Genomic DNA, 24,398 nt, shown 5'->3' with positions numbered 1-24,398 from the left:
GACAAATGGCCCTTCTAGCACCAATATAAGATACTGGTGTTATACATTAAAAATAGTAGTTACGGGGCCCTGTTCCAGATTTTTATAAGACATAGGGGCTCCAGACTACATATTGTTTAATGTGTTTTTTTGTTATTAAATTGCACCTCTTTACTGACTTTTCCAGAAAGGCAGAGAACCGTTTCACCTAGCGGCTGAGAATGGACATATTAATATGATCAACAATCTTATTTCTCTGGGATTATTCTCATCTAAAGAAGACAAGGTATAGTATAGCTCAGTATGACCTCTCCATAGAAAGTGAACAACATATGTCATAGTGACAGGACAATGTGCACTGGCGACTTTAGAGACTGCTTGAAACATTCTTTCCAACCATATAACCAGTTTTTCAGGTTTCTGCCATTTCATTTTAACAAAAGTCCTTTACGTGGGTGTTTATTTCTTATAACATCCATAAAACCACATGATCTTAAAGGGGTTGTCCTGTTTCAGAAAAATATTGAGAGGCCGATGTTATCAATTGTATAATGAAAATTCCACAATTTTCCAATATACTTTCTGTATCAATTCCTCATCGTTTTCTAGATCTCTGCTTGATGTCATTTATTCTGCTTACGTCCAGTAGATAAAAATTAGTCCATGGTCATGTCATGTACAGTCTATGGTCATGTGATATGCAGTCCATGGTTATGTGATGAGCACACGGGCGCACAGCTCATTTTAGTCACAGGACAATAATTAGACATCTGCCTGGTAACGAGCTGTGCACCTGTGTGCTCATCACATGACCATGGACTGTATATCACATGACCATGGACTCCATACCACATGACCATGGACTGTATATCACATGACCATGGACTGTATATCACATGACCATGGACTCCATATCAAATGATCATGGACTGCATATCACATGACCATGGACTGTATATCACATGACCATGGACTGCATATCACATGACCATGGACTGTATATCACATGACCATGGACTGCATATCACATGACCATGGACTGCATATCACATGACCATGGACTGTATATCACATGACCATGGACTATATATCACATGACCATGGACTGATTTTTATCCACTGGAAGTAGTGGATGACAGCAAGCAGAGATCTAGTAAACTGTGTGGAATTGATATAGAAATTATATTGGTAAATTGTACAACTTTTCAGTATAGACACAATAACATTTATCTCTGAATATTTGGACAACCCCTTTAAGCCTATCTACACCCTTTAAAGTTTAGCTTCACCAAAGCTTATTATATTCTACTAGGGTTCCCAGACAGAAAAGGATCATGATAACATAATTAAAAATATTACTCAGTTTAACTTTTATTTGCCTCCTGAACCCAGTGTAAGGACCCCTTCCCATGTTCCCATGACAAAATCTGATGCCGATTTTGAGGAGGATTCCACCCTGATTCTACCTCTCATTGTACTCAATGGGAAGCAGAGATGGAAGCAAGAAGTTTCCACGGCTCGAGTCTTCCTGCTGATTAGTCCCATTTATCAGCAGCAGAAAGCCATGGTGGAACGCCAATACTCTGCTTCAGCGTTCTGCCGCCCAAATGAAGAACAATCTGAGCTGGATTCAATTAGGAGTCAATTATATGACTTTTATTTACTTGCTTATTACCTCTCTTGCTTATATAATGACAGCATGTTCCACTGCACTTTTAAAGACATTGATGGTACACATAATTGAATGGGATGAGGCTGCCATTACATCACACGGTCACTATGAATTAATATCAATAGTGAAAGAGTGACAGGGCTCATACGTTCAACCTGTTGATCAGTAGGCATCCCGGGTGTTAGATCCCATCTTATCTTTTATCTTCCAAGACAAGTCATGAAGAATAAAGAACTGGACAAACCTTAAACTATTGCAGACCAGGCATGTATCACTTAAAGAGGACCTTTCACCACTTTTGGGCACATGCATTGTTATATACTGCTGGAAAGCTGACAGTGTGCTGAATTCAGCACACTGTCGGCTTTCCCGATCTGTGCCCGGTGTACAGAGCTTACGGTGCCGGTACCGTAGTGCTCTATGGTCAGAAGGGCGTTTCTGACCATTAGCCAGGAACGTCTTTCTGCCTCGCGGCGCCTATCGCGCTGTGCTGTGGAGCGGGGAGGAACTCCCCCCTCCCGCTCCTGATAATACTCGTCTATGGACGAGTACTGCGAGCAGAGGGAGGGGGCGTTCCTCCCCGCTCCACAGCACAGCGTGATTGGCGCCGCGAGGCAGAAGGACGTTCCTGGCTAATGGTCAGAAACGCCCTTCTGACCATAGAGCACTACGGTACCGGCACCGTAAGCTCTTTACACCGGGCACAGATCGGGAAAGCCGACAGTGCGCTGAATTCAGCACACTGTCAGCTTTCCAGCAGTATATAACACTGCATGTGCCCAAAAGTGGTGAAAGGTCCTCTTTAATAGGGCTTTATATGATGGTAAATAGAACGACATCAGCTTCCATCAGCCATCTGGTCAGCCACTCTGGTGAGAATAACACTTGTGGTTTTATTGTCAGTATTAATAATTTATTCCTAAACATCTGCAAACATTTTACAAGCCTCTGCTGAGATTCTCTCATTTGTAACAAATGTGTAGTACTTATTTTATTCCTATTGCACCTGCTATGAGTACAATGAATCTTAGTGAGAGTCTACTGTACCATGTCAGGTACTATAATGGCTGTCTAATGCATATGGAGAAGAGGATATATTTCTGTAATATATTGTTACAATGGGCTTGGATATACAGTATTCTGTTATTGGCAGGATCATTGCTAGTCATTGGTTATGTCTCTTTACGGCACAGGAAGGTAACACGGCGCTACATCTGGCGGCGGCTAATGGTCACGATGCAGTTGTGAGGGTTCTTTTGGATCACTTTCAAGAAAAAGACAATCCAAATAAGGTATAGATGGCCTTCTTGAGTATCTAGTAATGACTTTACAAGCAAATACATGTATGTTGCTGTATTAGAGGATGACAATGGCTTTAAAAGCACATTCATAACAAAAGGCCACAATTTTTGGCAAATACCAGTTTTTAACCAAAGATTTTGCCTTTTTGACTAATAGCTCAAGCATTTTCCTAAAAAGGTGGGTGAGGCATGGATGGGGCAAGTCCTTCAGGTCCCAACACATTTTAGGCTGGGTTTACAACTGCGCTCGGGATTCCGTTCCATTCCAAGGCATTGATAGACAATGATAACTGGATAGATAATTCTGTCTTCATGAATAACCTTTGGTATGTTCACTAGGCAGGGGCCACACCGTTCTATTTGGCTGCTGAAGGAGGACATGAGGCTTGTGCCAATCTATTATTGGAAGATGGAAGTGATATCAACACTATGAACCTCGTATGTATTTAACGTTGTTTTTTTTTTTATACACTTGAGAAATGGTAACGCTAGTAATGAAAATATGAGGAAAGATAACAGCAGCCATGTATCATCGGGTTATATTGATCTAACAGATCACAATGGCTCAATGGCTTTATAACTGGTCATTTACTGATCTGAAACATTGTGGTATATAGTATTTCATGTTTTGGTCAAATAGACTGATATATTATGTATGATACATTATTTATGGATATATATATATATATATATATATATATATATATAGAGAGAGAGAGAGAGAGAGAGAGAGATAGAGAGAGAGAGAGAGAGAGAGAGAGAGAGCGCGCACGAGCGCACTGGTGTCCAACTTATAAGATAAGGTAATCCTTTAATAGTTCCACCATGGAGAAATCTAGTGTGTTACAGCAGTGTGGATAATACAGTAATATATTTAAAGAAAGAAAGAACACATACAGGTTCATAGGAGACAGAAAATATACTAGGAGTCATAGCAACTAAGAAGAAAAAGAAAGACATCAGGATCATTTAGTTCTTTGTTCGGAGTGATCTTATAACTGTCCGCCTGTTGTGAAACTGCTGGAAGTTGTAAATTAGCAAATCTTGAGAACTACAGGTTGGAGACCGCTGATCTAGAAGGTCTAGGTCCATGACTCATGTAGACTGTGCCACCAAAATTTCCTTTCCTATTTTTGGATTTATAGTGAGAACAGTTGACTTGAATTTATTTTTAATAAAAACTGTACAGCCAAAACTTGCCTCAAATAAATGCAATAATTAGGATAAAAAAACATGTGGTTTTTGAGTGTACAATGCACTATTGGGTCAAAACTTGTTGCAATACTATTTTTCCAATTAATGTGACTCTCATCATAACAACTCCTTTCCATAAAGCCAGCCGAGACGATCAGCTGATTGTAGCGGGTCTGGCTACTGAAACATCTGGCAAACAAGTGACATTGCTGGTAGAAGTCGGACATATTTCTCTAGTAGTGGCTGCAGCATTCACATGAATGTACATTGATGGTCAAGCTGACATATTGTGGTTTCAGATGCCATGTATGACTCCATTCTTGGGCTACACTTTCAGACAAGGCTGGATCAAGGGGTCAGCACACACGTACAGTATCACTTTTAACAGAGCTGCGTTTGTGAATGGCTTTCTCTCCATATCTCTTAGTTGACCAATGCGTTTGGACTCACCAGATGTAAGAAAAATTTTTTCAAAAGTGTTCCAACTTTTTGAAAAAAAAAAAAACAACAAACCCACACAGTCTGTACCCAGGCATATCAGAGAGCCCGTACATTGTAAAAAGACAAAACTTTGCTAATGGTAAAGAAGTCACAGTGTCCCCATAACAGTGCAGAAAAGAGTTGGATAGGAGGTTAAGCATACAGGAGCACTCATGGTTATTCATGGCTGCCGTGCCATATAAATTTGTGTTCCCCTGGAGGCTTCACATCAGGCACAAGAGGACCAAGTCCACATCAGCTTCTTGTGAAATTCCACCATGTCTGACAAAGGGGGTCAGTGGGTGTCAAACCCCTCTATGAGATCCTAAATGCACATATTGACATTTCATTTATTTATTTTCTCTTTTGTTTTCTTTGACAAAGTATCCAGTAGTATGTAATATTTCTTGCTATTACTCGCTATTTACCATCTATTCCATCTTTAGGAAGGCTACACGGCGTTACATATAGCAGCAGAGAAAGGTCACTTAGCGCTGGTCAACTTTCTCCTTAGAAACAACTTTGACTTTACACCAAACCCTAATGTAAGTAACTATTAATATAACTGTTTATATTGTCATTGTAGCAATGTATAATGCATTCATTTTATTTATTTCTTTTACTTATATATCGCCAACATATTCCACAGCCCTTTACAGATATTGTCACTCACTGTCCCATATAGGGCTCACAATCTACATTACCTATCAGTATGTTTATGGAGTGTGGGAGGAAACTGGAGTACTTGGAGGAAACCCATCCAAACTCCTGGCACAGGGCCAATCACTGAGATAGCCTCTTATTTCTTCTTGTATTTTTTCCCTACATTCTGAAAAACAGGCAGAATGTGATACAGAATTTTAAAAAGATTTAAAAAGTTATATCATAGATATTACAATTATTATCATAGCAATATAGTATTAGCATGATGATGTGTAGACAAAACCAACATTTCATTTAATCCAAGATCGCTCTTAGCTCAATTTAATGTCTATTTTATGACCTCAAAACCGGCACCATCCACCCGCACAGTTCTGCAGTACGGAATGTGGATGACAACAAAACCCTATGGCTATATTCACGTAAAGGTCAAAAATGGCTGTCACTTTGTCTGTTTATACAGATCCTTCAATAGATCAGTCTGTAAGGAACCATGAAAATGACTCCCAGATGGGTACCAAATAGCCATGAATAAACAATTGTTTTGTCCATTTTTCACAGCCCTTATTCACACATGGTGGGCATATATAGCGTTAGGTTGTCTATCTCCAATTCAGTAGAACTGAAGATGTTTTAGTTGTAATGTGGGCCCTAAAATACTTGTAAGGAGTTAAGTTGATCTAACTCCCATTTTATTTATTTATTTTTGCTATCGTGTTGTGGGGGAAGGGGAGTTAAATTTTTTTTATTAACCTATCAAACTTCCTTTTAATAGAAAACAGGCTATAAGTTCCTATTAGCAATGATCTAAGGGTGAATTCACACTGAGTAAACGCTAGCTTATTCTGAACGTAAAACACGTTCAGAATAAGCGGCGTCTAAAGCAGCTCCATTCATTTCTATGGGAGCGGGGATACGAGCGCTCCCCATAGAAATGAATGGGCTGCTTCTTTCACTCCGTGCAGTCCCATTGAAGTGAATGGGGAGTGCCGGCGTATACGGCAAGCTCTGCTCATGCCGGAGCGTACACGCCGGCACTCTCAGCTGGTTTGAAGTTCATGCTATCAGACTTTTCCGCCCACTCTCCTTACGTGTAGCTGTGATCTACCGCCCACCTGGCTCACCCTACCAATTTTTGGACCACTTTGCTTCTTGGCTTCCCCACTTTTTATCCAGTGACATTCCTACCCTCATCATGGGTGACTTTAACATCCCTATTGCCCCCCCTCACTCCTCGGCTGCCTCACAGTTTCTCTCATTAACCACTTCTCTTGGTCTCTCACAATGTTCTTCTTCCGCCACACATATAGACGGTAACACGATTGATCTAGTCTTCCATCGACTCCTCACAGTCTCTAAATTTTCTAACTCTTCTCTGCCGCTTTCTGACCACAATCTTCTATCTCTCACCATCAGTGCTCTCTCCCCTTCACAAGACGCCCCTACCCATCAGACATATAGGAACTTGCGTGCTATTGACACCCAGCACCTCTCAGATACTCTACAGTCCTCCCTGTCCCCCATCTCTTCAATCTCCTGTCCCAATCTGGCCACCAGTCACTATAATGAAACCCTCAAAAATGCATTGGATGAGGTTGCTCCCCCCTCCACTCGTAAAGTCCCACATAGGAGGCAGCAGCCCTGGCACACGCCACAGACACGATTTCTTCAGCGCTGCTCTAGGTGTGCCGAACGTCTCTGGAGAAAATCACGCTCACCTGCAGATTTCCTCCACTTCAAGTTTATGCTTAAAACATATAGCTCTGCCCTTTACCTCGCCAAACAAGACTATTTCACCGCCCTCATCTCTTCTCTCTCCAGCAACCCTAAAAGGCTTTTTGAAACCTTTCACTCCTTACTCACACCCAAGGTGCAGACGCCATTCACAGACCTTAGTGCTGATGACCTGGCCATGTATTTCCATGATAAAATTGATAAGATCCGTCAAGAAATTACTGCCCAAGCCCCAGGTGACATTGACTCCCACACCTACGATAGTACTGATCCCCTCACCAGCCACACTTTAGACTGTCCATTCTCATCTTTTGAACCTGTCACAGAAGAGGAAGTTTCCCAGCTACTTTCTTCATCTCGCCCCACAACCTGCAGTAGTGACCCCTTCCCCTCACACCTTCTCCAATCTCTGTCCCCTGCTGTCACTACTTACCTTACTAAAATATTTAACCTCTCTCTCTCTTCTGGAATCTTCCCATCCTCCTTCAAGCATGCTGTTATAATCCCGCTACTGAAAAAACCCTCCCTGGACCCATCCTGTGCTGCTAACTATCGACCCGTCTCTAACCTCCCCTTCATCTCTAAACTTTTGGAACGCCTGGTTTATTCTCGGTTAATCCGTTATCTCTCTGCTAACTCTCTGCTTGACCCCTTACAATCTGGTTTCCGCGCTCTGCACTCTACTGAAACAGCTCTCACAAAAGTCTCTAATGATCTACTAAAGGCTAAATCCAATGGCGACTTCTCTCTTCTTATTCTTCTGGACCTCTCTGCAGCTTTTGACACTGTTGACCATCAACTTCTCCTCACTATGCTCCGCTCAGTCGGCCTCAATGACACTGCGCTCTCCTGGTTCTCCTCTTATCTCTCAGACCGCACTTTCAGTGTATCATTTGCAGGCTCTGTTTCCTCCCCTCTTTCCCTTGCTGTTGGGGTTCCTCAGGGCTCGGTCCTCGGCCCCCTGCTCTTTTCTTTTTTTTTTTTTCTTTTTTTTTAAATGTAGATTGTGAGCCCTGCATAGAGCTCACAATGCACATTTTCCCCTATCAGTATGTCTTTGAAATATGGGATGGAAATCCATGCAAACACGGGGAGAACATACAAACTCCTTGCAGATGGTTTTATGCCCTTGGTGGGATTTGAACACCAGGACTCCAGCGCTGCAGGGCTGCAGTGCTAACCACTGAGCCACCGTGTGGCCCCTCCCCCTGCTCTTTTCTCTCTACACAGCCCCCATTGGACAAACCATCGCCAGATTTGGCTTCAGGTACCATCTTTATGCTGATGACACCCAATTATACACATCTTCCCGTGAAGACTGAACTACTACTGTTTCCACCATCTAACAGATCTGTCCCTGATATATCCATTGCAGTCTCAGGCCTTACTATAACTCCTAGGCAGCATGCCCGCTGCCTTGGGGTCATATTTGACGCAGACCTTTCCTTCACCCCTCATATTGAATCACTCGCACGTTCATGTCACCTCCACCTCAAAAACATCTCTATCTCCTTTCCTTACCAGAGATACACTAAAGACACTTATTGTCTCTCTGATTCATTCTCGCCTTGACTACTGTAATTCCTTACTAATCGGTCTTCCCCTCACTAAACTCTCTCCTCTACAATCTATTCTGAATGCAGCAGCCAGGCTCATCTATCAGGCTAGACGCTACAGCGATGCCTCCGGTCTGTGCCAGTCACTACATTGGCTGCCTATTCATTATAGAATAAAATATAAAGTTATTACTCTCATCCACAAGGCTCTCCATAATGCCGCACCTCCCTACATTTCTTCCCTCATCTCTGTCTACCGCCCAACCCGTGTTCTCCGCTCACTCAATGACCTAACACTTACATCCTCTATTATCAGAACCTCCCACGCTTGTATACAAGACTTCTCCCGAGCTGCACCACTTCTCTGGAATGCTCTACCCCGGACAATCAGATTAACTCCCAACTTCTACAGTTTCAAACGCAAACTAAAGACGCATCTTTTCAGACAAGCCTATCACAATTCCTAATGCACAAAATTGTCTGAACACTGTATAAGCAATGCCGCCCCTGCTACCTCTTGTGTCACCCCCTCTACCTCATAGATTGTAAGCTCTTTTGAGCAGGGCCCTCAGTCCCATTGTGTGAAATGACGTTCTTTGTTATGTATGTCTGTATCTGAACCCTATAAATTGTACAGCGCTGCGGAATATGTTGGCGCTATATAAATAAAATGTATTATTATTATTATAATGTACAATATGTACAGTAAATATTCCAGCAGAAGTCAACGAAATGTAATTTCTGAAAAGTAATGATGTCTGAATATCGAATAATTTCTGAAGGTAGATAGGGACGAGCACCCCAAATTGCAGTAAAAATATCCTAGAGGAGTAATCTTCTCAAAGAAGTAGGCAGTATGCATAGGATAAAAGAGAATTATCATGTCCTTCATAGATATACAGTATATTGTCTAGATCAGTGGTGGTCTTCTCATAGAGGTGTCACTGGATTCATGCTTTATTTGCACTTGCAGGATAAGAATACCCCCATCCATTTAGCCATTCTTAATAACCATATGGATGTAGTTGATGTTCTCATGGAGGCCAGATATGACATTGATGCCATCAATGTGGTAAGTAGTGTCTAATCCAGATTAAGGAGACAATTCATTGCAGGATACAGATTACTCTTATAAAGTAACTGGCTGTTCATGTTAAGACCTTTGCAAATTGGTTTAATTGAATTTGCTTCAATTTCTTTTATTTTCTAATCTACAGCAGATTATTATACTTTACCATGCTGGGTTTAGTAGCAGTAACCCTATATGAATAGTCATATAATGGGAATGTACAATATCCAAGGCAATTGTTTATTGCTCCAGTGTGTCTAACATGAAAAGTAGTCTTCAGTATAAAATGTGTATATAGATCCTATGAAGACTCATGTCTCCAAAGCTACAAAACTGAAACAAACCCTTATTATAGTATAATTCTGAAATTATGTGATACTCCCTCCTGTCAGCCCCGATCCTAAAGTCTGTACATTAGAGAAGAAGAGGGAAGATCAGACTACACACAAGTTAAGCTAGTAGTCTGTAATCATGGAGACACATAGGTCTTCATAGAGGCTGTATATACAAATTGTGAGATATTTTGAATTCAGAAATTTTTGCAAATTACCCACATTTTTAATTTTAGTTGCCATGGAGCAAGACAGAGATTGGTCGGAAAGCACACCAGTACACGTATCCTATCTGTAGCATATTATAAAGCAGGAATGATGATGAGATCGATATACAATCTAATGAGAATTTTGTAAAACTCTAGGTTCACACTTGCGCTTTGGTTTCCGTTTTTCATGTCTGCTTGGGGACCCGAAAAATGGAAACCCAATGGTTAACCCAACTATACTATAATGGGTTCCGCTGGGTTTCCGCCCAGTTTCCACCCAAAAATCAAGCGCATTAGAGAATCTAAGTGCTGGTGTGAACCCAGCCTGACTTGTATTTCATGAATTTATATCCCTTTTCTTTTTAAGCTTAGGAGTCAAAAAGGAAGCCTTCTGTAATTGACTGATCGCTATCTCTGTATGCAAAGTCATTACGTAGGATCATCCACTGAACTCCTTGGCATACATATGTGTGAAATTCAAGTTATACCAAATTATTACCGCAAAATTATATATTAACAACCGAGAGTCACCTACATATAGATCTTATAGCTGTTTGGGGTGCAAGAGTAGGGGATTATTGTAGGGCCAGAAAGAATATCTTAGACACAATTCTGATGGGCTTAGGCTGATATGAGCTCATTTACATGCTATTTCCCATGGAGCATTGTCTGAAATATAAGGCTCCATACACTTCTGTGTCTCCTCAATGACAACAAGTACACCCCAGAGTGAGATCTGAGTGTGAAATCTTCTGGTCAAGTAAATATAATGCTTGATCTCTATAGTCTATAGCAAACAATCCTGTAGAGATGATCACCATACACATGTAACTAATAGTAACTAATAGTACACATAGGAAATCAAGGGATGTAATATTCAAGCAATAATCGTGTAGTTTAGGTGAAGTTGCCTTTCTGATGTCACTCTGTCTTTGTAAATCATAGAGGCGGCAGACTCCTTTACATTTAGCTGCTGAGCTCAAGAACACTAATTTGGTGGAAAAGCTTCTTAAAGCTGGCTGCAACCTCAAGACTACAGATAAGGTAATATGGGTATACAGGTTTTATAGCATCTGAAACACAAAATGGGAGGAGATTATTATCCCCATATAGTGTCATAGACCACCAAGCGTACTACTAATAGTTTTTAAACATTTTGATGGGGGTTTTGTTCCTATGAAGGAAAACTTAAACTGCTTCAGAACTTCGTTTTGAAGTTAAAAGGGAAAGGGTAAATTCAAGACTACCATGTATATACTGATTCATATGGAGCATCTATATAGGTTTTTATAAGGACGGTCCGCCATAGTAGTATATTTATGATATGTAATGACTAGGGCACTATAGGAGGTTTATTAGAAGCAGGACCGTTTTAACACATTGGTGGGCCCAGTGAGAAGGCTTCATAAATATACACCCCGCTCACTACCACTTATACATACCTGACCCACACAAATTATAATGTCCCCTAGTGTCACCCTCAGTGGCCCATCACACAGTCAAGTGACCCTGTAGTGGCCTCATATAATATAATGGCCCATCACACATTAACTTGTCCCCCCAGTGGCCCCTCAGACACTGGAAGCTAGAGGCAAGGTCTGAATATTGAAGCAGGGGGCGGATGACTCCTGATTGACTATTGTATTCAATTCATCTGTGCCCAAAATAAAAACAGATGACACTGGGTTCACACCAGAGACCAATCTCCAATTTCCAGGTTTCCGGCAGACCGTGTCCGGCTGTGAGCGCTGGTGAGCATTTTGTGCTCTTTGCGGCGAAACCTTTTTTTTTTTTTTTTTTTTTTTTTTTTAACCGGACACAGAGTCCTGCATGTCCAACTTTGTGTCCGTTTAAAAAAAAAACAAAAACGGTTTAGCCGCGAAGAGCACAGAATGCTCACCGGTGCTCACAGCCGGACACTTTCCAAACCCATGCAAATGAATGGGTTTGAAAAATGTCTGCAGGTTTCCATCTCCTGTCCAGTTTCGGACAGGAAACGGAAACCTTCAAAACGGAGACCGGGCACTGGTGTGAACGAGCCCTGAGTCGAGACATGGGGGTGGCCTGGACCCACTGCTCGGAAGACCAGGGCTGTACTCTAAATGAAGAGCTATCCTGCTGTACCAAGGGACCCCACCTCTACCATAGGACTTGTGGTTAAAGCTGCCCTGAATATAGAAAGATAGTAAATGATATCTCAGTGCCCCAGACTGGGTGGGGGGTTTCATTCAGTTATGTACGTTGCACCATGTCACCATGAGTACACTTTCTTTTTATAAGGATCCATACATACATCACAGCCATCAGATGAATACCATATATACTCTGTATTATTTTATCATGTTATTTATAATGTTTTGTCATGGTTTGCAGCAAGGTAAAACCGCACTTTATGTCGCAGCAAGAAGTAACCACACGCTCATTGTGGACATGATTATCAAAGCTGAGAGATATTATTCCTGGTTAATGGTAAGACATAGTTGCTGTCCAGACACATCTTACATTGAATGGCGTGTATTTACCATGTTATCACTTTATGTAGCCACATTGAGATGTGAGACCTTATTTATACAATGACCATGAAAAACTGATATACTAGGGGAAATGTATGTACGTAAGTGTTTATGCTGCAAGCAGCACTTTTCTCTCCGCATGATTCATGCGGACACTGCACGGAAAACGCACGGACCTCATTATAGTCTATAGAGTCTGTGTGGTTTCTTTGCTAACCGCTTTTTAATACGTATAGGTTTCTGTTCGGGGGTCCAAGGCGGACTTCTCAAATGGAATACTGAACGCAGATGTGATCCAGGACTTAGCAATTTTTCTGAAAGCAGGTGGGGCCTGTGACATATTCTATTCAAGCTCACTTTGCATATTGGACAGTCAATTTTTCTCTACATGTTGGATGAATACACTGTAGATTTTCCCAAATTCAGCAGGTTTTTTGTTGCAGCACAGTTGTAGATTTCTCTACACTGAAAAGACTGAAGGCCGGGAGTGTAAACTGCAGCGGTAATTGACATGTTGGCCTAAAGTCTGCACTGCCGGTCACTTTGCGCTACAGGTTTTAGTTGCAACACATGGATGAAATTTGTTTAAATCTCATCATGAGTGTTGCTACTGTAGGTCACTGTAGGTTAGCTGACAACTTTTCAGTGGCTTAGCCTGCTGCAATCTGTTCGTACATGGTTATGGCCTAATATGGTTGCCTAAGGGTATCCTAAGACTGGAACCTTAGACAGAGGCAAAGCCAACTGCGCATGCCCGCCGGCCACAAGAAAATGGCCGCTTACTTCCTGTGTAAGTGGCCATTTTCTTGTGGGCGGCGGGCATGCGCAGTCGGCTTTGCCCTAGGCCCGAGGCCTAGAAGTTTGAAACCAACCCCTGGAAGAAGACGCGTAAAGACCCCGTTCCTGTAGAAGATGGAGGCAGCGCTGGAGCTCTTGCAGCAATGGGGACGCCCCTAGTGCTATTTGAGCGCTGGGGCCCGCTCCCAGTGCTGCGAGAGAACTCATTTGCATACCGAAAAACGGAATTTTAACTGAACGGCGGCCCGGAGAAGACATCTAAAGGTAGGAGAAGAATAGTCTTTCATAAGGCTTTTCCTACGTGATAGGTAGAAAAAATTGATTTTAAATGATAGGATCCCTTCAAGGGTCAGTGCACAGTTTTTTGGCGCTAATTTTGACACTGAATACCCTCAAAATCAACCTCCAAAAAAAGCCTCCCAATAGAACTCTATTGGAAAGCTTTTTTTGGAGGCTGATTTTTTAGGCGGATTCAGCGCCAAAAAACTCTGTGTGCACTGACCATTATGATGTCACTTGTTTTGTTAATGTTTTTATAGGAAATAGGTTTTACTTTTTGTCAATATTTTGCACTTATGTAAATTCTTGTATGATTTTTTTCTTTTGGTTAGCATATTGAAGAAGACGTTTTTCTAGAAGAACCTGTGACATTCAAGCAAGATCACTCAACAAAGACCAGTCAGATCCGCTCGGCTCTCTGGAATCTAGCGTATGAGCAGCTGAAACCTGAGGAATGGAAAAGGTTGGCTCAGATATGGAATTTCTCAGAACAGCAAATAAAGGCCATAGAGATGCAATATACAGGTAAAGAGCGATGATTCGGTAAAGTAACCATCTACATTTACGTCATACAGTAGTCTGAAGCCATGGAAACCACTCAGTAACTCTGCAGATTTTTATTATCTTATTCCGATTCCTAATCTCTTCTTGGGTCACATCTAAAGCTAAGATCAGAATTCTTTACACTTATGGTTGCCATAAAACAGTCCTGTGTGTTAGATCAGATGACAAGATGGTTTGTCACAAAAACATTTTTCTTAAAGGTCACTGTCCACATTCTGGTTTTACCACTTTTTGATGTGCTGTTTTGAAATTTTTGCCTTCTGGTCTTGAACATATTACTTGTGTTATTCTTATTGTGTCATGATGATGCATTCTTGCCAGTAGTACAAGGAGTGCAACTCAGTTCTGCCCCCTAGGATAGGCCCACACCTCTACAATACCTCTATTATACGTTCTTTAAGGATTAGGACTCTCATCAACCTCTGTTCACACTGACATGATGGTTTATATTTGTGATGTAAGTCATGGTGCTATGCCCAATCTGTTGTATGGTGGATCCGATGGGGGTCTGATAACCTAACAGTAACAGAATCTCAGATGGAATCACCAATGGGGTCTTCCAACTCCTATATAAAGGAAGCCTTACTTAATGGGCCATTCCGGAACCCATGGCGTTATGGCCGGGGACATGTATACATATGGAGAAAATGTAGAAATACATGTTAACATGAATGGCTGATCATGTAATACATAGACAGGCTGGCCTTATCAGTTCTTAGTTCACAGGCCTTCTGGTTTTAGAAGGAAGTCCCCATCTCCCCAAAGAAGGACATTTCCATCTATAACGTCCATTGTGCAGTTTACCTGAAGAAATAACCTATTTAATCCAATTTTTTAGGAGGCCATTGCTTTCCATATAAAAGCAAATATTACATCATACAGCATAAAATGCCTAAAAACATCATCTCACACAGATTCCCAAGGTTGCAATGTAACCAAGGATTCTGATAATATATAGGAAATTATATGGGGTATATATATTGTAGCAACTCTCTAAACTGATGTATTGAATATTTGTACATTCTTGTATTATCAGATAAATTCAGCTACAAGGAGCACGGGAACCGAGCGTTACTCATATGGCTACATGGCGTCTTACTGAAGAAAGAGAATCCAATTAAGTCTTTATACGAGAATCTGGTGGACATGGGGCATCAGCATCTGGCCGGTAATGACATATTCGCCTTATTCTTACTATTAACATAAAACTTTCCCTTCTTTCTGAGTTATAGTTCAGTGCTCCACAACCTTTTACTACTCTATAGAGCTGGTGACTAAGGGGGTGTTATACTTGGCTGAGATCAATGTGCCGCTCTATGTAGACACCCAAAGCCAATTATAAGTGGATGATAATAAGTAAGTCTTAGCAGACAGACACGGCACCTCTCATATCAGAATTATATTCACTCAGACAAGTATGTTTGTGCACTTCAATACAGCTACAGCGCCCTCACAGGTGAAATGTATATTGAAAGCAATCCACTCTGACAAAGGCCATGAGTTTGCACACACCTATGGTTAAAGCGCCCTTGGCTGAGACACTGTGGGTGATAAAATATGCCCATCTGAATAAGTCCTAGGGGTCCTGAGTGGGGTAGCCTCTGCTGTTAATTCATTATTCCATATATAAATCAGTGTCTTCCGCAACCGTAAATTCTATGGAATCAGTACATATAGAATAGTTATTCCTACAGCTACAACCCCATGCGATGGTCTGCTATGTGATAGAGGGTTATTACACAATGGACCCACCCACGGCAAGAATCAGCTGGTTGTGCTCTAAGTTTAACCCCTGAGGTTACAGCAGTTTTCAAAAACCGCCACAGAATCTGCAGCAAGAATTGGCTGCCTTGCACAGTTTGTGGATCGAATTTAAGTCCCATCCACTTCATCTGGAGGCAACAAGGGTATATTATTATTATTATTTCTCTTACTTAGATAATGCCACCATATTCCACTGTCCCATATAGGGCTCACAATCTAAATTCCCTATAAGTATGTCTTTGCAGTGTGGGAGGAAACCCACGCAAACACGGTTATACAAACTCCTTGAAGATCTTGTCCTTGGATGGTTTTGAACCCAGGAATCTAGCACAGTAAAACAACAGTGCAAACCACACAGCCATTGTGCATTATACTGCACAGTGGTCCCGGGGGATAATGATACTTAGTGGAGGACACAAGGAGGCATCACATCATGTAAGGGCCACTAAAGGAGCATTATAGTGTGTGTGGGACGTTATACTGTATGGTGGCATAATACCGTATGAGGGCACTAAGGGGTATTATACTGTGTGGTGGCATAATACCGTATGAGGGCACTAAGGGGTTATTATACTGTGTGGTGGCATAATACCGTATGAGGGCACTAAGGGGGTATTATACTGTGTGGTGGCATAATACCGTATGAGGGCACTAAGGGTATTATACTGTGTGAGGACACAAAGGAACTGGCTGGGATTGGATGGGGTCAAAGGGGCATGGGCATGGTTAGAGGTCTTTATTATTTGCCCCTCTTTCTGTCACCTGAAGGTTGGGAGGTATACAGAACATAAAAGAGATGTGGTGCAGAAGTTCCTGTAACTCTTCTATACATGTCAATGAGGTTATTTCTGCAGCATATTCAGAATGTTTTTCAAAACCCATTCAGATGAAAAAGTGAGACAAATCCGCCTCTTGTGGATGTACCCAAAGGAACGTCCGTCAGTCTAGGAAACTCTGTAACTGAATAGAGCAGCAGCACAAATCTCTCCCTTGTCCCGAGGCTGCTACAATCTGTCAGGGTAGGTTATATCTATCAGCCTGGAGTCTGTAATTGTTTCGCTCACAGAGGATTCCCCAGGCTGGATACAATTCTAGCAAAGGCATGAAACTTTCAAGATCCTAAAAATGGTGAGAAACCGAACCATAAAGTGTATTAGAAAGTGGCAAAATGTTTCCATTATTCAATGATTAAAAGGAATGTCCACCTTAGACCAATATTCTTCAGTCTCTGTATCATCTACATAAAAAGTATAACTTGGAATTTATGTACTTGTAGGGGCGTACCTAGCAAAGACTGGCCCCATAGCAAACTTTTGCCCAAAGTTGCATTCACCCCTCCTTGCAGTATAATGTCCCATAGTGGCCCCTCTAGACAGTATTATGTTCTATCAAGGCCCCAATGGTGTTGGTTGCAAATATTGCAAAATTTGTGGATAAGCAGAACCTGAAATTATTGGCGTACACTACCTATGAACTATTATTATACTCTGGGGTCTTTACAGACCGATATCATGATGTCGGCCTGACCCACATGACATCTGTGATATCACTACAGAGGCTAAAAACAGCCTAGAGTTGCGCCAGAGATGTGAGTAATACTGGTTTTTATGTTTGCTCACCTCCCCTGGGCCTCTGATTATTGTACTTGAGGGGGGGGGGGGGGGACAAGTAGTTTTGCAAACAAGGAATGTTGGGAGATTTCAGCTCTGAATGCATTAGAACAGTGAATTCAGCTGTGGACTATATTACAGACTGTAACTCAGGGACAGTACACGATACTTGAAAGGATTGTCCAGGGACTTTAACGTACTTCCTCCTGACATTTGTTCAAACTGGACCTAGGCAATCTGGGATGGTTCTAACCCTGGGTCACATGATCAGAACCAGCCCCCCTATAGCGGGTTGCTCTGCCTCTTCCCTCTTCAGTTATCATAGAAAGACCAGCCCCTATTACTAAAGTGAAAACTGGACAGAAAGGAGGAGATAGAGCGACGTGGGGACAGGGGCTGATTCTGATCACGTGACTCAAGGTCGGAACCAGCCCAGAATCCTTGGGTCCAGCTTGAAAGTATGTAAAATTAAAGTCCCTGAATAATCCCTTTCATACAATGTATCTGCATAGTTAGTGAACTTTTCTATTTCTACACTATACGCTACATTTACATAAAATTAGAAGACCCTTTTAATGAGAGATAAATTTCCGTTTAGATAAAACTAGACTAGGAAACCGCGAAGAGGAAAGAGTTAAACTTACATTACATGGAGATCAGTGTGAGCTATCAGTATAATAGATGAGACCGCCGATACATTGCAGAAGGGGAGAAATGTTTCTTCTGAATTTTTGCGAATTGTTTCTCTCAACATGAGACAGATATGAAAAAACATAACATTTATGCTGTTTCCTCTTTATTACACGAGTCACGGCGTATCTGATGGCGTTCACAATGACTGACAATGAGTCACAGCCTGGGCTTCATCTAGCACATTCACAGGGGAAATCTGCCATGTAACACTTATGGCATATAAAGCTATGGCACCAATGGCTGACTGATGTGGATGTGACTGCAGGGACTGATCCTAAGAATGAGAGAGCCAGTACCAGAGGAGACATAAAGCCAATGCGAGGAACACAAAATCCAAATGAGCAGACGTGGTGTGCGCCTCCATGCAGGCATCTATGGTGTATTAAAGGGGTATTCCATTCTCAGCAAAGCTTACCGGGCTTGTTCTCCTATCTAATAAGTCGGAAGTTAGGAAAACAGTCAAACACGACTCTTGTATATTGTTTCCATGGCTGCTATGGAGATAAATAGGGATTCCGGAATAAGCATAGAAGAGCGACATACACTGTTTATGCAACTTCAAGAGTTAAACAGGTTTTCTGGGGTCTAAAGATTCTTGATAGGTCATCAGTATCAGATCCCTTGGGGTCCAACACACAAAATCCGACCCGCATATACTGTGTGCGCAGTCAGATACAGCCCTGCTCCTATTCAAGTAAATGGGAGCGAGGCTGCAGTTCCAGTTGCTATCGCTACAGTGTATGGAGATTCTGGTCCGGATAGTGTTGGTGGTGATTCGGTCCATGTATTTGCCGTTTTTCCCGGCCTGAAGTGTTCATACATACAGTCCTGTAATGAATATAACGCATTTCTGGGAGGCAGGGACTCCTAGCAGCACATGGGTAACTAGAACTATATAGTCCCTCTCCTGGAATAAGGTGCAGGCCAAGCTTCATGGTTGAAACTCGGTCGTGCGAGTCTTGGGTAATCAATGATGTACGAAAGGGCTTAGGTTCAGTTCACATTTGCGTTCAGGTTTCTGTTTGGGGACCCCCTGAATGGAAACCTATCCACATGACAAAAAAGCGGTTGCCTAAGGAAACCTGCGGACCCCGTAGACTAGAATAAGATCCGTGTAGGTTCCGCACGAAAAGTGCAGAGAAAAAAGTACTGCTTGAAGGTCTTTTCTCTCTTCATATTTCATGCGGATAGGGGAACGGAATGGCCCGAACGCAGATGTCAACTGGGCTTTACAGGTCTAGCAAGGCGCAGTGAATTTATCACACAGGGGGAGCCCGAGTAGTAAATTTGCTGAATATGTTTTGCCTGCATGATGAAGTATCAAGCTTATAACTCCCCAATATTTATTTAGAATAATGGCCAACATTAGGCCGACTACCTCTGTCCGTCTCACCTCCTAATCCCTTCATTACTTACAGAAAGCTTCCGAGTACGGAGCACCGATGGTGTACAGCCCACGAAATGCACAATTTCCTAATCCTGGATGAAACTGGATGAAGAATAAAGACTAAGCCAAACCAATGACATCATCAGAGACTGGTCCCGGAACATACACCATAACAATAAAACCACTGACAGGTGACGTGAATAACACAGATTTTCTTGTGACACAAAATGGGAGATATTAACCAGTAAGTGACCAGTCACTGATTGAAGTTGATTATTTGCTAGCAAGAAAAAAAGGACTCAGATTATTTCCAAAATGGCTGGTCTGTGTTCTCAGTATTCAGTGGTGACCAAAAGTGGTCCATGGAAGAACAACTGGTGAAACGGGACAGGATCATGGATACCCTAGAGTCTATAACAGGGCCTAGACTCATTGATGTGCTTGGGGAGCAAATTCTATGGGGATCCCATAGACTGTAGTACAAAACTGCTCATAAAGGCAACGCTGGACATCTTCAAAAGTCTTGTGGAGGTCTCCGCCTCGATGGGTCAGAGGTCTGTTATGGCTGATTATATGGCTTTACACATGTAGACTAAGTCTTTAGATCCAATGGCCCAGATTTACTAATAACTAGGCAGAGCAAACTTAGCCAGGCAGTGTGAAAATAGATCAGATTTATCACAGTGACTGATGCTGGATGATAAATCTGACGTATCCTCAGACTGTCTACAATGTATTTACCACCTTTTGGTTGGTTTACTTTAATCAAGAATTTTTTGATCCTGATGGCTAGCATGTTGGTAAGTTGTAGCCCAAACTAGATGCAAAAGGGTTTACTTACACCAGCGTCTAGTTGTATCCACAATGCGGGCCAATGTCTTGTGAATGGTTTACACTTGTATATATCTTACCCCCTGTGGTGTGTTTGTATTTCTAGGGCTTCTTATCTGGGTAATGTATGAATGAAATGGTCTTAAGACTTGTGATAAAATGTCTCCCATGGTCGCTTGCTGAGAGGTGCAGCCATAAGATATTCCCAGCTTCTAGACAACTCCTAGTTCTGATACAGGAGATGGTGCTCTGTGGCCCAATGACATGACCAAGCGGGGAATTATGTTCCATTTGTTGGTCACATTTCTTGAACCGACCGTAGCTTGAAGCTACGTAGCTCTTAGGATCAGTGATTTATGATGCAGAGATCTCCCAAACCATTACTGCTGTGCCGCTCATATGATCCTGTGGCCCCTATGAGGATTGTATTTCTTGGCCTGATCATGTTTGTGTGAATGGGCCCTTAATCCTTGTCTAAATAATCTTCAGTGAAAAGAACCTTTTATACTTATTTATGTGTCTAATGCACTTTATCAATAAACATTTCCTTTATATAATCCTTATGTAAATGTTTATTTGTGCATGTATAATATGTAAATTATTTAGTGGTCTAGATAAAAGCAAAAACTGTGTTTTTCATAATTTTGTATAAATACCTTTACGTTTCACTGTAGATAACCTTTATTTAGTTTGTTACATAACCATGTGGATATCTAAGGCCGCTTTCACACTGTAGGTGTAAGATCCAGTGCATTGACCAATGGACTTTAAGGCCGGGGCCCTACATGGCATAAACAGTCAGAGGAAAGTGGATGGGTTCCAGGCTGGTTCTCACCCTGGATCATGAGATCACAACTGCAAGTTGCTCTGCCTTCTCTGTCCAGTATAGACAGATAGTAGCACAGAACATAGAAGGGAAGGGGGGAGGCAGAGCGACTCTAGAGCTAATTCCAATCACATGACCCATGGTCGGACCCATCCCTTGGAGGAAGTAATTATTCACAGATTCCCTGGAAAATACCTTTAAGGTTTTAAGCTCATGACTACAAGACCATCAACAAGCTACGTAGCAACATAATTTTACAATATTGCAGTACTTTGGGGTTGATTTATGCCTTATGCGCTAGTTTTATGACTTTTCCGCTGTTTGGGCGGTGACATATCGGAGATTCTCACCACAACAAATGTGACATTATTTGCATCAGAAATAATGGCTGAAATCTATATCAGTCCCCTTCAATTCTCTGGTGATTCTCTGGTGCACGGACACAAGTATGATTTTGGTGTACCTCATTCCAGCCTGGCCCTTCATTATTCCCTGGTATTGTATGCCTGTCTTAATAGATCGGCCCCATTGGGTCTAGTGATTCTTATCTTGTGACTTCTGAAGTTATTACCAGCGCTCTGTTATTCTCCACACAGAGCTCGCTTGTACTTCTACCTTAAACCAATGTCTATTTTAGTATGGCCGGTTACAAACGTACTCCGGGACACCGGCACTGCCATTGTGTTATTCCTCTACCATTACAGCAAATAATACATAACAAACCTCTATACACAGAGATACAACATGGGCCCACAGGAATCGAAGAGCACTATAATACAGATTCATACAACTCAAATATGGTCATGTGTATGAGGCCCAACAGTACAAGACAATCCACTTCTCCAGTGAATGAAATATGGAGGCTAAACTTACGCTTAGTCAAACACCCACAAATCATATAAATGGAAATTTCTTTTATTATAAAATAGGAAAACATTATAAAAATACAGCAGCTGAGGATAAAACCCAGCCACGGACATCATTCATGTAAAATCATTAAAGGTCAATGCGACACCATAGAAAAGTATTGAAATAAGCAGGCCGGAATAAATTAGACTTGATAAATACTAACCCATAACACACACATAAGGCACTCTATAGCAACAAGTAAAAAGAACTTGTACATTAGTCAGGACTCCAATATCTGACAGCATGTAAAGCAGGTAAATCTGACAGAGAGGTAGGTGTGCCCCATCCAGCTCCTTCATATCATTGCAGGACGACTGAACTTTACTGAGCGCTCGTCTTGTGGACGCTGAAGAAACAGGAACTGCGTCAGTCCACGACTTTGATAGAATGAACCCCAGAGTGGCTGTGAGAGGTCCTGGCACTCTGCCCGGTGCCCCGGCCACTGATGGAGCTGGCACTGTGCAATGCTGATCGAGGGTATTTTGCAGCGATGGCTTGAGAAATGGTTTGCTTAAAAGACATAAAAAGAAGGTTACGGGAAGATACATAGAGTGATCAAAAACATTAATAGAACGCTTTGAGCATGCTCAGATGGCTGACGTTGCATACTGATGCCAAACTGAAAAAAAATACATGCCAGAAATTTAAGGCTAACCTTTGGTTTCTGCTATGGATTTTAAGTTTTATCACAGAATATGCACCAAATCCACTTAAAAATAAGTAGTATGAACATGAACTTACAAGCCACAACATTGGGGGAGATTTATTATAAAGATTTTGGATGTTTTTCTGCGCTATGCACCAAATTTATCAAATGCCACACAATAATTGATAAATTTGGTGCATCTTTAGTTTGATACCTCTGTCACGAGATGTTATTCCACCCCACTATTGGAATGAGATGGTGACAATTTCTGCCACTTTTTAAAAATTCACCATTAAATCTGTAGTACGTTGCATCAACAGGCTAACTACCCCAAACTTCCTACCCACTTAAGTGGCCTAAAAAGTGTGGTCCTTATTCACATGACAGTGCAGGGTTTTACAGACCTAATGGACGATAAAAATGGCCGTGTTGGGTCATTCAAGTCCAAGTAAGGGAGTTATTCACATGCCAATAAGGAACGGCCATTTTTGAATCAGCCATCACATGACCATTATATAACCAGTGTATGTCAGTGCCATATAACAGAGGCAGGAGAACACAGCGCCCAGCACCAAGAGCTTTATACAGGTGTGACTTATGTGCCTGTGACTAAGTATATCATTCTCCTTCTAGCTGTCAAACATATTGGTGCTACATAGCTCATAAATCCTCAAAGTCACCAGAACCTGCAGAGAAAGCAGAAACCGCATGCAGAAATAGTCAACATGTTATAGAGAATCTGTCACATCACCTGACATGTCTGCTTTGGTAACTACCGTATTTTTCGGACTATAAGATGCACTTTTTTCCCCCCAAATTTGGGGGGAAAAGAAGGGTGCGTCTTATAGTCCGAATGTGGCGCCTGGCATCCGCTGTACTAGAGAGACGGATGCTGGCAAGGGATAGATGCAGGTGCCAGGGCCTGAGACATCGCTGCGCTCCTCTGCCCTGAATGAAGCCAGCAGCAGCTCCTCCGTCCCCCCGCCGCTGGCTTCATGCAGGGCAGGGCAGCGATGTCTCAGGCCCCGGCGTCTATCCCTCCCCGGCATCCGCCTCTCTAGTACAGCGGATGCCGGGTCAGTATCGGCGGCCCCTTCTCCCCCGGGGCCGGTCCCCACTGGCCCCATACCTGTGAAGTTGCAGGCCAGCTCCTGCGCGGCCATATCGCAGGAGCCGACCTGTTCGGGTGAGAGCCGGGAGCCTAATGAAGGCCCCCAGGCCTGTCACTGCTATATTAGTATTGCGGCTGGTCTCTATGACCAGCCGTAATACTAATAGACAGAATGTCCCATAGACGGCAATACAGTTGTATTGCCGTCTATGGGACTTGCAATCAAGTGACCGCAGGTTCAAGCCCCCGGGGGGGAATAAAAAAAAAAAAAAAAAAAAAAA

The 24,398-nt window shown here is 42.1% G+C and overlaps 2 protein-coding genes across 2 annotated transcripts in view; one reads left to right on the top strand and one right to left on the bottom strand.

Moving 5' to 3' along the window:
* ANKDD1B (ankyrin repeat and death domain containing 1B) overlaps positions 1–19,982 on the top strand; it is a 33,113-nt gene extending 13,131 nt beyond the window's left edge. The window contains exons 6-15 of the mRNA XM_075262415.1: positions 167–265; positions 2,845–2,943; positions 3,292–3,390; positions 5,073–5,171; positions 9,550–9,648; positions 11,132–11,230; positions 12,560–12,655; positions 14,109–14,301; positions 15,377–15,508; positions 19,826–19,982. Coding sequence (XP_075118516.1) covers positions 167–265; positions 2,845–2,943; positions 3,292–3,390; positions 5,073–5,171; positions 9,550–9,648; positions 11,132–11,230; positions 12,560–12,655; positions 14,109–14,301; positions 15,377–15,508; positions 19,826–19,884 — 1,074 coding nt within the window. The 3' untranslated portion in view covers positions 19,885–19,982. The remainder of the gene's footprint in view (positions 1–166; positions 266–2,844; positions 2,944–3,291; positions 3,391–5,072; positions 5,172–9,549; positions 9,649–11,131; positions 11,231–12,559; positions 12,656–14,108; positions 14,302–15,376; positions 15,509–19,825) is intronic.
* Positions 19,983–22,496: 2,514 nt separating this feature from the next.
* Positions 22,497–24,398, bottom strand: part of POC5 (POC5 centriolar protein) — a 38,860-nt gene continuing 36,958 nt past the window's right edge. Inside the window, exon 14 of the mRNA XM_075270833.1 lies at positions 22,497–22,870. Coding sequence (XP_075126934.1) covers positions 22,727–22,870 — 144 coding nt within the window. The 3' untranslated portion in view covers positions 22,497–22,726. The remainder of the gene's footprint in view (positions 22,871–24,398) is intronic.

The sequence above is a fragment of the Leptodactylus fuscus genome, chromosome 1, assembly GCF_031893055.1.
Source record: "Leptodactylus fuscus isolate aLepFus1 chromosome 1, aLepFus1.hap2, whole genome shotgun sequence".
In the NCBI taxonomy this organism is placed as follows: Eukaryota; Metazoa; Chordata; class Amphibia; order Anura; family Leptodactylidae; genus Leptodactylus; species Leptodactylus fuscus.
This window is presented reverse-complemented; position numbering and strand designations above follow the sequence as displayed.